General features: G+C 42.5%; 1 protein-coding gene and 1 long non-coding RNA gene across 2 annotated transcripts; both read left to right on the forward strand.

Annotated features, from left to right (window-relative positions):
* Nucleotides 1-369: 369 nt before the first annotated feature.
* Nucleotides 370-8,512, forward strand: pa2g4a (proliferation-associated 2G4, a). Its single transcript, XM_083668623.1, has 13 exons — nucleotides 370-525; nucleotides 1,770-1,898; nucleotides 2,229-2,334; nucleotides 3,339-3,408; nucleotides 3,533-3,625; nucleotides 3,761-3,824; nucleotides 4,008-4,086; nucleotides 5,122-5,200; nucleotides 5,370-5,503; nucleotides 5,703-5,797; nucleotides 5,899-6,026; nucleotides 6,646-6,699; nucleotides 6,822-8,512. Exons 1-13 carry the CDS (start codon nucleotides 444-446, stop codon nucleotides 6,882-6,884), a joined length of 1,176 nt encoding a protein of 391 aa, XP_083524749.1. The 5' UTR covers nucleotides 370-443; the 3' UTR covers nucleotides 6,885-8,512.
* Nucleotides 8,513-9,682: 1,170 nt separating this feature from the next.
* LOC310804127 lies at nucleotides 9,683-11,604 on the forward strand. The gene is made up of 4 exons (XR_014554200.1): nucleotides 9,683-9,722; nucleotides 9,826-9,852; nucleotides 10,403-10,425; nucleotides 11,242-11,604. It is a non-coding gene; the product is annotated as an uncharacterized lncRNA (long non-coding RNA).
* Nucleotides 11,605-12,624: the final 1,020 nt, after the last annotated feature.

Raw genomic sequence — 12,624 nt, forward strand, 5'->3', positions numbered from 1 at the left:
CAACGGAGAACAGCAAAATTCCAATACTTCAGTTCGCTGATCAGTGATTTCTTCAGTGCACTGGTGGTGGCTGCGGTGGGTCACACACAAATCCGAGTATTAGCAGAGAATGGGCCGGTTTCACAGAGAAGGCCAGGACTGGGCTTAAGCCATGTCTGTGAAACCGGCCCATTGTGTCATATACCGAGGTGGTTTTTAAATTACAAGATGTACTATTTATTTATATATTCCAGACCACTGGAGGATGCTCTGTACTACTCTGGTTTTGTGTTTTGGCGGTAGGTGTATCGTGACGCAGATTTTACGTAGACGTGAAGCGGGAGGAGGATTCTGAGAGGAGGCGGCCGCCGCGGGCTCAGACACAGCGGAGTGGAGCTTGGAAGTGTGTCGGTTTTGCTGCTTGACACATCGGTAAGAGTACTGTGAAGAGCGCCGCTGTCAAGATGTCAGACGACGAACAAGAACAGACCATCGCCGAGGACTTGGTTGTCACCAAGTACAAAATGGGAGGTGACATCGCAAACCGTAAGTTAATTTGTGACTGGAAATGTCTGAGGTGACCTACTACTCCTGCTGTCGCCGGCCTACCGTGATCCACACAGTCCAACACAGCCATGTGCTTAGACATGCGAGTCTTCTAGCCCAGAAACGTGGGAGGGTGGGAGGGATGGAAATGGGCCTTGACTGTGGTGGCTTATATCAACAGGGAAGCCTTGACTTCACTCTAGTAAAACATGTGTAACTTTGTAAACAATATAGCCAGCTAACACATTTGACATGAGCTGTCAGTCCTAGCTAAGCTAGCTAGCGTTTAGCTATATTAGCTAGCATTATGAATCAATCACGTTAGTAGTTATGTTAGCTACATAGCTAGCTAGCTCATCGTCATTCATTGGCGGTCATTGACAACAGACATTTGTTAGCCAGTTGGATAGCACATATTGAGCTAGCTAGTTACTGGCAGTAGTAGTCATTTGCAAGTTAATGTATGATCAGATTGTAATGCTTCCATTTCAACATTGAGACTGTGGTGGGAAGTTTACAAGCAATAGTTTGTCAAGCAGCTTATATTGCCAGCTTATTTGTCATCAAAGTGATTGCAGTTTGTATGCAAGTTTCTGGATGTGTTCAGCCTGTTGCTGACTGAGAATGTTACTACTATATTTCAGGTCAGGATTAATTAAACCAGGGTTAACCTAACATACCAAACTAACAATTAATTTAGGACAGTTCTGATGATTGTAGCTAGCTAGTAGTTGATTCACAGACTACCCATTATAAAATATCTACATAATTCACCCTGATAACTTTTAGTTATTCTGAAAGTAAGCTAAAGCTGGTCCAAAATGCTGACATTGCTTTTTGGGATGGCCTCAGTGGCTATAGTATTTGTGACACCTACAGCTAGCCATTGTGTTTATGCCATGTCAACCTGTTTCCAGCAACAGGCTTCTGAAATTGACCAAACGTCATGTGACCAATGCCTAACAATGAACCCAGTTATATGGCCACTGATTCATAACAGGCTTGTTTCATACCTATTGAGAAAGCATTTGTTATGACTTGATTAAGTGTTATGATGATGGCGTCTTAGTTTTACGCACCTCTAGTTACACTGTTCATAGAGTTATAATTTCTCTCCATCGCTCTTAGTTGTCCTGTAACTCTACTTACCCTTTACATTCTCTCTCTCTCTCTCTCTCTCTCTCTCTCTCTCTCTCTCTCTCTCTCTCTCTCTCTCTCTCTCCTCTCTCTGTCCTGTCACCCAGAGGCCCTGCTCATGGTGGTGGAGATGGCCAAGTCGGGGGTGTCTGTTATCAGCTTATGTGCAAAGGGAGACGCCCACATCATGACAGAGACCGGCAAGGTTTTCAAGAAGGAGAAAGACATGAAGAAAGGTGAGGGGCCAGGGTTTGGGTGGAGGATCGTATACACTGAGGAAAACAAGTGCAAGAGGAAATGGGACTATGCAATGATAAGCGAGAGATCAGACTGTTTTCAATGTCTCTCTTATGTATTTATTTGGGACAAGTGGTGGTTTCAAAGCCGTTGGGATGGGTGTTTTTTGAAAAGTGCCAGTGAGATGATAGACTAAGACATGAGTGATAGGAGGGGCAGGAAAGAGGCACATTAACAAGTTGACCAATCAGTCAGGTCTCAATCTCTCTCTCAAACACTGCGGATGAATTTCATATGAAGATTTGGTGGTTCTCTCTTCCCTCTTCCAGGCATTGCCTTCCCCACCAGCGTCTCAGTCAATAACTGTGTTTGCCACTTCTCTCCCCTGAAGAGTGACCCTGACTACACACTTAAAGATGGGGACCTGGTCAAAATGTAGGCACCTCCATCTACAGTAATGTTACCCACCCCCCCCCCCGCTCTGTGTGTCTCTCCAGTCTGCCAAGTGTGTGTGTTGTCTTCCCCCTCTATCTCGTCTCGTCTGTGGTGTGGTGTGTTCTCATACGTCTGGGGGGGGGGGGGGGGGGGGGGCTTTCTCTTGGCTGTCGACTGTCTCCTCTGTTAGGTCTCGTCTCCCTGTCTGTCTTACCATGTTGCAAACGACAATTAAGGTTGGATGTGCTGAGGATGTGCGTCATTGCAATCCTGTCAGTTTCTCTTTGGCAATTTTCAAGTCACACATTGGATTACAGTCTCATTTGACCTGGCGTCAGAGGAATGTAATTCTCAGCATTGCCATTGCGCATAACAGATGCATAGTGAATTGGACAAGCCTCTTCTTCTTAGTTGTTGGATTGCCACTTTGTCCTCATCTCACTGTTGACCCTCCCTCTCCTGTTTGTATGTCTTCTTTCACTGTCAAACGATGTCTCTTCTTCTTGTTCAGTCAGGAATGTTACAGCTACTATAGGTGTTGTGTCTCAGGCCAGCCAGTGCTGTTGTACTGTAGACTTGTGTGGTTCTCAGTTTGCCTTTTTCATTACTCATTACACAACGAAAATAACGAGTGTGTCCTTACGCCATAACAATGGGATTGCTTTAGAATACAGTATGAGCCCCCTAGAACGTTCTTGTCGGTGAACATGAACCAATAACAAAATGTACCCTTGGAGCTCATACTAATATCATCACCCAAATGTAATTGTTTTATTTTTGTCTGTCCTTGTCTGTCTAGACTTTTATCCATATGATCTTGGGAAGCCCAACATGACTGACATTGTTGTCCCAAGTACATTTTAATTATCTGTGTCCTTTCACACAATGACGTAGACATTTTCAGCAACTGGTTGGCAGAACAAATGTGATGCGTCTCCTTTTTGGTGTGTCAAGTATCCCCCTTTTCCTTTCTCTCCATCTCTCTCCCCTTTTTGTTTCTGCAGTGATCTTGGAGTCCATGTTGATGGCTTCATCTCGAACGTGGCTCATAGCTTTGTTGTGGGAGCTACCAAGGTACGTATTAGCACTTTTCTAGGATCTTGCTTTATCTCCAGAAATATGGCTGAGCCCCTAGTTGTAGCAGTCCTCACACTCCTGCCTTCTCCCTTCTTCCACCTCCCTCTCCTCTATGCTTTAGGAGGCTCCGGTGACGGGGCGGAAGGCTGATGTGATCAAGGCCGCTCACTTGTGTGCAGAGGCCGCCCTGCGCCTTGTCAAACCTGGCAACCAGGTAACACCCCCCCCCCCCCCCCCCCTCTCCTGAATTTAAACAAACACTGTCATCGTCAACAACCAAACACACATTGTGGATGGGTGGATGAATCTGGCTTTTGTCACATCATAATCTGTTCCGTTCTTCTCCCAGAACTCTCAGGTGACAGAGGCTTGGAACAAGATTGCCCAGTCATTCAAATGCTCAGCCATTGAGGGTCAGTGCCTTTCTTCTAGTTTGGGCAGGATATCAGTTTGTGCTCCAGTTACCAGATAATTATGCGCCCCATTGCTGGTCCTACCCTCTGAGTCATGGGATCCAAACTTGTCAATCATGTTGTATAAGTGGTGTGGAAACCATACACCATGCTTTCCCTTGAATCTCCTGCTTTCTCTTCAAGGTATGCTCTCTCATCAGCTGAAGCAGCATGTCATTGATGGAGAGAAGACCATCATTCAGAACCCCACAGACCAGCAAAGGTACATTTATGTCCACCAAGACCATGAACTTGTGGCACCTCAGGAATATGGAAACATTTTTGTGCCACAATTCAAAAATTAAATGACCACAACTAATCTTGAATGTTAATTCCATCAAGTAACAAATGGTCATATTGAACGTTGAAATATAACACGTCTAAAAGCAAATGGCCACGCATCTAATGAGAATCTTATTGAATCTTGACGTAACACATCTCTAACAAATTATCTAGTTGAATATTGAAATTGAAAAAAGTTACGAATGACTAACTTTCATATTGGAAACACAAAGTCTGCCTGCAACACTAAACATGATAGCCATGACCTATGACCCTATTTAACACGAGGATAAAGCACAAGTAAACTACAACTGATGGGTGTCATTATTTACATGAAATATTTTGTTATCTTGTTAACTCCTCCCATACTGCTGTCAGTCAAAGCCTAACCCCTCCCATACCACTGTCAGTCAAAGCCTAACCCCTCCCATACCACTGTCAATCAAAGCCTTGCCCCTCCCATCACATCTGTGATGTCGAAGCTCGATCATCTTTTCCAGGCAGGTGAGTGATGTGATGGGTTTGACAGCGGTTGCACTGAGTATCGAATGGAATGAATGCATCAACATGCAGTCACCTAATAACAAAATATCACGTGTACATAACAAGGTAGAGATGACTAAAAGTAATGTATGTATGTGCGTGCTATAAAAATCTAGTTGGAGCTTACTTTGTGTTTTCAATATTCAACTGGCTCATATAGATGGGATGCTGTTTCAAGATTCAATGGTGATTTGCTTTTAGATCAGTTAGTGAGAAATGACCATTTTGTTATTAGATGGGTTCAACATTCAAGACCAGTTGCAGTCCTTTCCTTTTTGAATTGTGGCACAACAAATGTTCCACACAGGAACACGTGATGTTGGAAATGGGAAGGCGTTACATTTCATTGGCAGAAAAGTAAAGTAAAAGTGACTGCTACCTGAAAGCTGTCTGCGAGCTGTTCTGATTGGCTGCTGTTTATTCTACCCTGCAGGAAGGACCATGAGAAGGCGGAGTTTGAGGTGCATGAGGTCTACGCTGTTGATGTGCTGATCAGCACTGGAGAAGGGAAGGTGAGAGAGCAAGCTTATCTTCCTTCTCTTGTTCTTCTTCTCAACCATGGCCGTCCAATGCTGACACCACAAGACGGTATACAGGACTCTCTGAGAACTCAAAGATTTTATGTTCTGAATGATCAGTGTAACCAATGCTGATGTATATACCCTTCTGTGCTCTGCCCAGGCCAGGGATGGAGGCCAGAGGACCACCATTTATAAGAGGGACCCTAGCAAGCAGTATGGACTGAAGATGAAAACCTCCCGCATGTTCTTCAGCGAGGTGGAGAGACGCTTCGATGCCATGCCCTTCACCCTAAGGTATGACATCACACTTTGTAGGTGTCGGTGAAGCCCACAGTGAAAATCTCTATCTGTATCTCTTTCTGATGCTGCTATTGTTCTCAAAAAAAGTGTGAATTCTGAAATGACTGCACTTGAAACCACACAAAAAAACTGCAGCTTCATCAGCTACCTGGTCTCTCTCCCTACCTGGTCTCTCTCCCGTGCCTCTCCTCAGGGCGTTTGAGGACGAGGCCAAGGCCCGTCTGGGCGTGGTGGAGTGTGCCAAACACGAGCTGCTGCAGCCCTTCAGCGTGCTCAACGAGAAGGACGGTGAGTCCTCTCCCTCGTGACCTGCCTGTCACTACCTCACACCTCCCAAGCTAACTCTGCCCCCTAACACCCTTCTCTCTCTCCCTCTCTTCCTCTCTCAGGGGAGTTTGTGGCCCAGTTTAAGTTCACAGTTCTACTGATGGCCAACGGACCCCACAGAATCACCAGTGGACTCTTTGAGCCGGAGCTCTACAAGTCAGAGCACGAGGTGCAAGACGCAGAGCTCAGGGTAAGAGTCTCACAGCCCATGTTGCCAGGCAACATGAGGGGCTCTCAAATCAAGTCAAATCTAATTTGATTTGTCACCCTAACACATACAGTTATAATAGACTAAGTGAAATGTTTTGGGATCTTGCTCCACACTCAGAGTGACAATGGTCCTCTGTGGCTCAGTTGGTAGAGCATGGCCCTAACAATGCTTAGGTTGTGGGTTTGATTCCCGCTGGGACCATATATACTGAAAAATGTATGCACTCACTGCAATGTAAGTCGCTTTGGATAAAAAGCGTCAGCTACATGGCATATATTATTATATTACAATAAAGTGACAATAGTACTAGTGCAGTAATGTCAGTGCAGTAATATTGATATTACTATATGTATAAGGGGTGCTGCTACTACTACAGTAGGATCTAAGTGATATTGATAACGAAAGGCCAACATTACAACGGCTAAAGAAACTGCATATAGGTATAGTTAGATTGCATCTACAGTTTTGACTTGTGGCTCAGAGAAGCCTAGATGCCAGTCTGATTCAATACCAGCCAGCTGTACTGTAGCCGTCTTAGTTTTCTGAAATGAATGAATTTCTTGTTTTGTCTCAAACATCTGCCCCTCTCTCCCCCTAGACTCTACTAGAGAGCTCAGCTAGTCGCAAAACTCAGAAGAAGAAGAAAAAGAAGGTATGATTTCCCCTTTTTAAAACAATTAGATAACCCCATAGAAATAGATATTGAGAAAGGGACAGAAATGTTGATGCTCTTTTACCACTCTTTTCTTACCTGTGCCCCTCTCTTCCTCCTAGGCCTCCAAAACTGCGGAAAATGCTACTGGACAGCCAACCGAAGACAACGTGGCTGCAGAATAGATGGATACCTATTCTTGAGACAAGCACACACAGACATACAAACACACACCCCAAAGAACAGAAACTTAAAAAGTAAATCTAAATATTCCCCTACTGTTGGCTCTTTTTGACCCTCATGCCCCTTTTTAATAGTTAGCCCACAAAATAAATCCAATCGATTTGACAAAGACATTGACATTGGTATGCTCTTAATTTTTGGAAATGCACAATTTTGGTGGCCCCGTCATTCAGTTGAATCTGGGGTCTGAATAAACTGTAGGCATTCAGCAAGATTGAGGCCCCATATTTGTTAGCACTGTTGTATGGACTGCTCTGGCCATTGATATTTAACTGGAAAATGAGATTGAGGAAACACACATTTGGATTATGAGGGTACAAAAGCCTTTTTCAGCATTGTGTTTTTACACCTATTGTTAGGTGATGTACTGTACCTGAAATGTTGCAATCTCCAGGTGTAAGATGCAGTGTAAAGTTTCTAAATTAAGAAATTAAAAAGCTAAAGTTTTTACTTTTCACCTTTTATGATTGAATGACATTTGTAAGGGATTGTGCACTATTTTACACTGTAGTCAGATGGTTTTTACCCTGAATAGGGGCCAGGAGAAATTAATCCATGGTTCAGAGTTGTTTAACTCTCTAACTGCTAAATAATTCTCGAACACTCACCACCTAAAGTGTTTTATACAGTATTACCTAGCAACAATACTTTGATTGGCTACAAAATTAAGCATCATAAATTATGCTTTTTTTTTTTGTGGCTTTTTTGCTTCTTTTTTTTTAATGAAGTCACCCGTGGCACTCTAGAATGTTGACAATTTGCGCAACTTTATTCACTCTCGGCACTGAATGAGTTAAAACCAATCGGTCAGGCTATCAGGCTGTGGAAACATCTGACTACAGTATAAGGTGTAAAATGGTGAACTATCCCTTTAACTGGGTGTTTTTTGTTGTAAATTCGTGATGAATGAACAAAGATCTGACAACAAAATTGAGCGCTTGATCAATGTACTATGATCAAACAACAAAATTGAAGGAGGTTAGAGGACAGAGTCTAGAATAGAGTATAGCGTTGTTGCACCAACACTCCTAGAACAGCTCCAGTAATGGGGCCTCCGTCTGCTACTCTTACTGCCATCACCTGCTTTCTCTGGTAGGGTTATTTTTAGGGAAAAGTGTTTTGGGTGTGTACTTTTAAAACTTTGTTCCTTTTTACTTTTAAGGATACCTCATTTTTTTCCGAACCATCTACACACATCTGTGGAGTTTTAGGGGTAGTGTCTTCATTCTGAACCAATTAACACCAGTTCAATTGTTCTCAATGTATGCAAACTCATTTTCTAAACTATTTTGGGAAGAACAACTTCTAACCTGACAGCTAACTGAGGAAAGGTGTTGATGACATTTCTAAGGACTTTTTCCCAGTATGAGGATGGTCTGGCTTTGCTGTCTTTTTCCCAGTATGAGGAGGGTCTGGCTTTGCTGTCTTTGTGTATTGAGTATGTTGCAAAAAGGCAAACTTGTTAACAGTTTGTACATCTTGAGAATGGTAAAATCTTGTTTTTATAGCATAACCAGTATGCGGGCTACTTTGTACCTAATGAAATAAAATGACCTTTTTTTGAGTATGATTTATTTTGTTTGCCCTGTCTGAAGGCCCCAACAAGCGGACAACGTTTTATATCTAGCCTCAACCCTATCATCAAAGCATATCCACTGTTCATGTTTCAATTTCACATCTGACAATATAAAGACAAAGGTTAAAAATGTAGGTAATTCCTTGGATTTGTAATAATAGAATGGTGTGTAGTATATTTCTAGTGCAATGGGAATGTGGATCATTAGTTAACCTGCTACTCCCCCCCTCCAAAACTAAACATGACTCAAGGAAACCAGCAGAAGCTCACCATTTTTTACTTAATAAAATGAAGGTGATGTTCGTGTGAGTTGAGTTAGTGTGAGCTTCTGTGGTGATAACTTGCACCCACATCCAAGGTGTCCTGTGCAGCCTCTGGTGATAGGATTTTCCAGCCTTCTCCTGTACTGTAATTTGAATGTAATGTATTTGAAAAAGATAGCTCGGAGGTGAGATAACCGTATCTGTTTAGATGTGCATCACATCTCACTGATGGGCAACAGAGCGATTTTGGGAGCAGGAAATAATGCCATAGAACCAGTATAAGGAATTACAGCCAATAGACATAGTTCCTACAATTAATTGGTTGGTCTTTAGATGTTATCATAATGTGACCTGATGTGCTTTAGGAGCTCATTACATACATACTCCCTTTGTTTGTGTTAGTTTATTTTTCTTGTTGATTTCTAATGAATGAAAAAAATCAATAAACTTTATTATAATAACAGTGTTAATTCTTCTCATTGAGGTTTTGTGCAAGAGATAATTTTTATGCTTTTGCTTTATATTATAACAGTGATATGTGTTTCTGCAGTCAGGACACTTACTGTAGATATTGTTCTGTCAGTGGCCACAACTTTACCGTGATCTGTAAGTTAACTATAAAGAGGTATACTAGTGTATGGCTATAGGATGATGAAAAGATTCTGATTTGCCTGATGAGGTACATTTTTGAAGACAGCGTTTATTTGAAAATCAATTTTCCTTTTACTACAACCAACTGCACTACATTCAGTTCAACTGATGTAAAACGTCTCTGTCTCTCGTGGTCAGAGAATGATGGTTCAGCACATTCTCTCGTCCCAATTTTGCCTACATCTCCCATGGGGCTAAGCAACGGGCGACTTAATATGACGTCAGATTTTATATAAATACCCTCCTCCTTCTTCGTCACATCCTCTTTCAATTGGGCTCCTCGCTTCGAGGTAAGAATTTGGGAATATAATGTCTATCTCAATCCGAAAAAATCTGAAATAATTGAAAGCCATCCATTATATTTAACAACTGTGTTGTATTCCCCTATTGCAGACTTTTCTCCACACGATGAGGGCCAAGGTGAGTTGATGACCATTTACAATGTATTGGCGGATTTTTGTTCCTTCCTGTTCCTAGCCACCACTGTAGCTAGCTACGTTTGTGAAAATGTAGCCAGTGAAACGTTTAGTCAGTTGCCTAACAACAAACATTTATTTATTACCTAAGATCGCTAGTTACGAAAGTGCTGTCAATTTAAGCAATTGTTTAAATTGCAATTAAAAGCCAAACATTCAATTCCTAAGCAATGTTTTGGATGTAGGAAGTGCTGCAGCGCAAATTGCGTACTGCTACCTCTTTGCATTGTGCACTTTCAAGTTGCCCCTTATAAACCCCACAGCCAGTCGTTATTTTGCTTGCAGGCACTGTAGAATTGCGTAATTCAGCTACTAACATGCATTAGTGGCTCATTCAGTCATTTTTTTTTTAATGCTGTCGCCATGCTTTGCATGCCATGCTGTTGCCCTGGTGTTTTGACGCAGTGCCTAGGCCTACCCACAGGTCTCTACGGTTTACCATGCTTTCAACCTGATCGAATGTTTGATTAATTTTTGCTCTTTTTGTATTTCAGTGGAGGAAGAAGCGTATGCGCAGGTGAGAACCATTTCCATTTTGAGTTAGTCACTGCAACACTTTATTTGTTAGCTGCTGTTCTTTCAGTCAAACTGTTACCCGATCTGCCATCTTTCATCTGGTCTCAGTCTTACTACAGATTCCGTCCACATTGATCTGTCTAATATCTCGCAAGCATGGAGTCAAGGATCAAAAGTAGCCTGGCTAAAACATGCGCTTTCGAAAATGTTACCATGGTTACAGTGGACAGCCTAGTTAACTCAGCCGATCATGAATATTCAACAACGATAAATCCATAAGTGATTTGCGAGCTTATTTCCAGCTAATTTCTTTATTGCCTGACTAGCAAAGGAGTTTTGATGTTTAATGACCAGTATTGATTCAGTGAGGACTAACTGGCTAAAGACTGGCTATTTTCTCCATACAAAAAACGGCTGCTCACAATTCTGTCTATGCAAAACGGTGCCTGCAAATACCTCAAAGTTGCTATAGAAGTAAATCGTTTTAATTGAGTTGGTAGATTGTAATGCCACTGAAAGCAAGGGCTGGTAGATTTAATTTTCTGATGTGATGGCACCATTTCTGTGCATGTTAATTCTTGAACAAGAATTCTTCCTTTAAGACTGGTCGTTCAGGTGAAGCTGCGTCATGCTAGAATGACGACACCTGATGCTGCCTTGGCTTAGATTTCTTGTCTCAAATGCCCGATCAATTGACCAGAGTCAAACCCTGCTCTGACGCGCATTCGATAGTCAAAGCATCTTAAATGTGACCATGAAACTGAATGATGTGGCTTGTTCACTCGCAGTAACAAAATGTCCTGTTTGTATCTTTCAGGCTGAAGCGTAAAAGGAGAAAGATGAGGCAGAGGTCTAAGTAGATGCTCCCATCGCCCTGCGGCTGTGAGGCCTTCCAGTCCCTCCCTGGTGATGACTGACGCCTGCGGTCCTTGATGTGCCAAGAGCTGAATCGTGGTCGTCTGAAGCTACCTTCGTTGCAGCAGAGTGAAGGCCACACCTTGGTTATCCCCCCCTACTCTGCTAACGACAGCTGGCCGTTGACGACCCCACTACCAGAGGGCGGCGAGGAAGACTTGAGGATTGAGCAATCATTGATCAGTTCTTTAACTCTGGACTTTCACCACCTGCCCAGCGCAGCTTGTTTTGTTATGAAGACCGTAATAAAGTTTTCGTTCCCTTACTATAATGGTGTTGTCTCTTGATGTTCATGGCTTTGTGTCTCATGTCCAATAATTCACTTTGAAAAGATGGCGTGTGTGAAAATACTTGGCCCACGTGCTGGATTGTAGTGACAACAGTTGCTGAATGAGGTCTGAACACTGCTTACAAGTGTTAGAGATATAGGTTTGACCGACAGTGCCTGTCACACAAAGGTTAAAGTGAATGGACCACAAGTGTGTTTCTGGTTCACTGGTCTTATCCCATATTGATTCCTGAACTTGGCAACCATGTGTAATAGATGGGCCATATGGCCTCACAAATCTGGCTAATATGTACAGAGCATAAGTATGACATCGGCTGAGTCTACACCCTTATATCCTGGTCCTTGCTGCCCCACCCAGGTCTCACCAGAAAGCTGACCTTCACTGTATACCCCTGAAGTCTTGCACAACACTACATTCTGCATTTAGTTTACTCTTCAGCACCTGTTCAGCCAGAAGAGGATGGGTCCCTCTGGAGTCTGGTTCCTCTCAAGGTTTCTTACTCAGAGTTTTTCCTTTCCACTGTGCCCTGTGTTTTCCTTGGCTTACTCCTGTGGGTCTATTATTTGGTGTAAGATCATATTGTAGATAGATAGAAACTTTATTTATCCCAGGGGGAAATTCAGGATCCCAGGGGGAAATTCAGTATTTATATTTATGTATTTATTGTTTAGTATTATTTTGTTATGAAGCACTTAGACATGTCAATGTAAAAAGTGTAATACAAATAAACTTGATTAACAAGTCAGATTATGGCTTCTGAGATTTACCTTGTCATACTCCACACTTACGGAACCTTAAGTGAAAGCAATTGTTCCAATTGACTTTAACAATGTCATGCAGACATTTCATCAGAGGGGGGATACTGGTATGCGTGAAGAGTGTTTTGGCATTTTTCTGAACAGATGGGGACATCAATAGCTGACACTACCATTTTGGGACATACGATACTTGCCACAGAACTAATAAATAATATGTGTCAATGTCAAGCAATGTCC

The sequence above is a fragment of the Argentina silus genome (assembly GCF_951799395.1).
Source record: "Argentina silus genome assembly, chromosome: 4".
In the NCBI taxonomy this organism is placed as follows: Eukaryota; Metazoa; Chordata; class Actinopteri; order Argentiniformes; family Argentinidae; genus Argentina; species Argentina silus.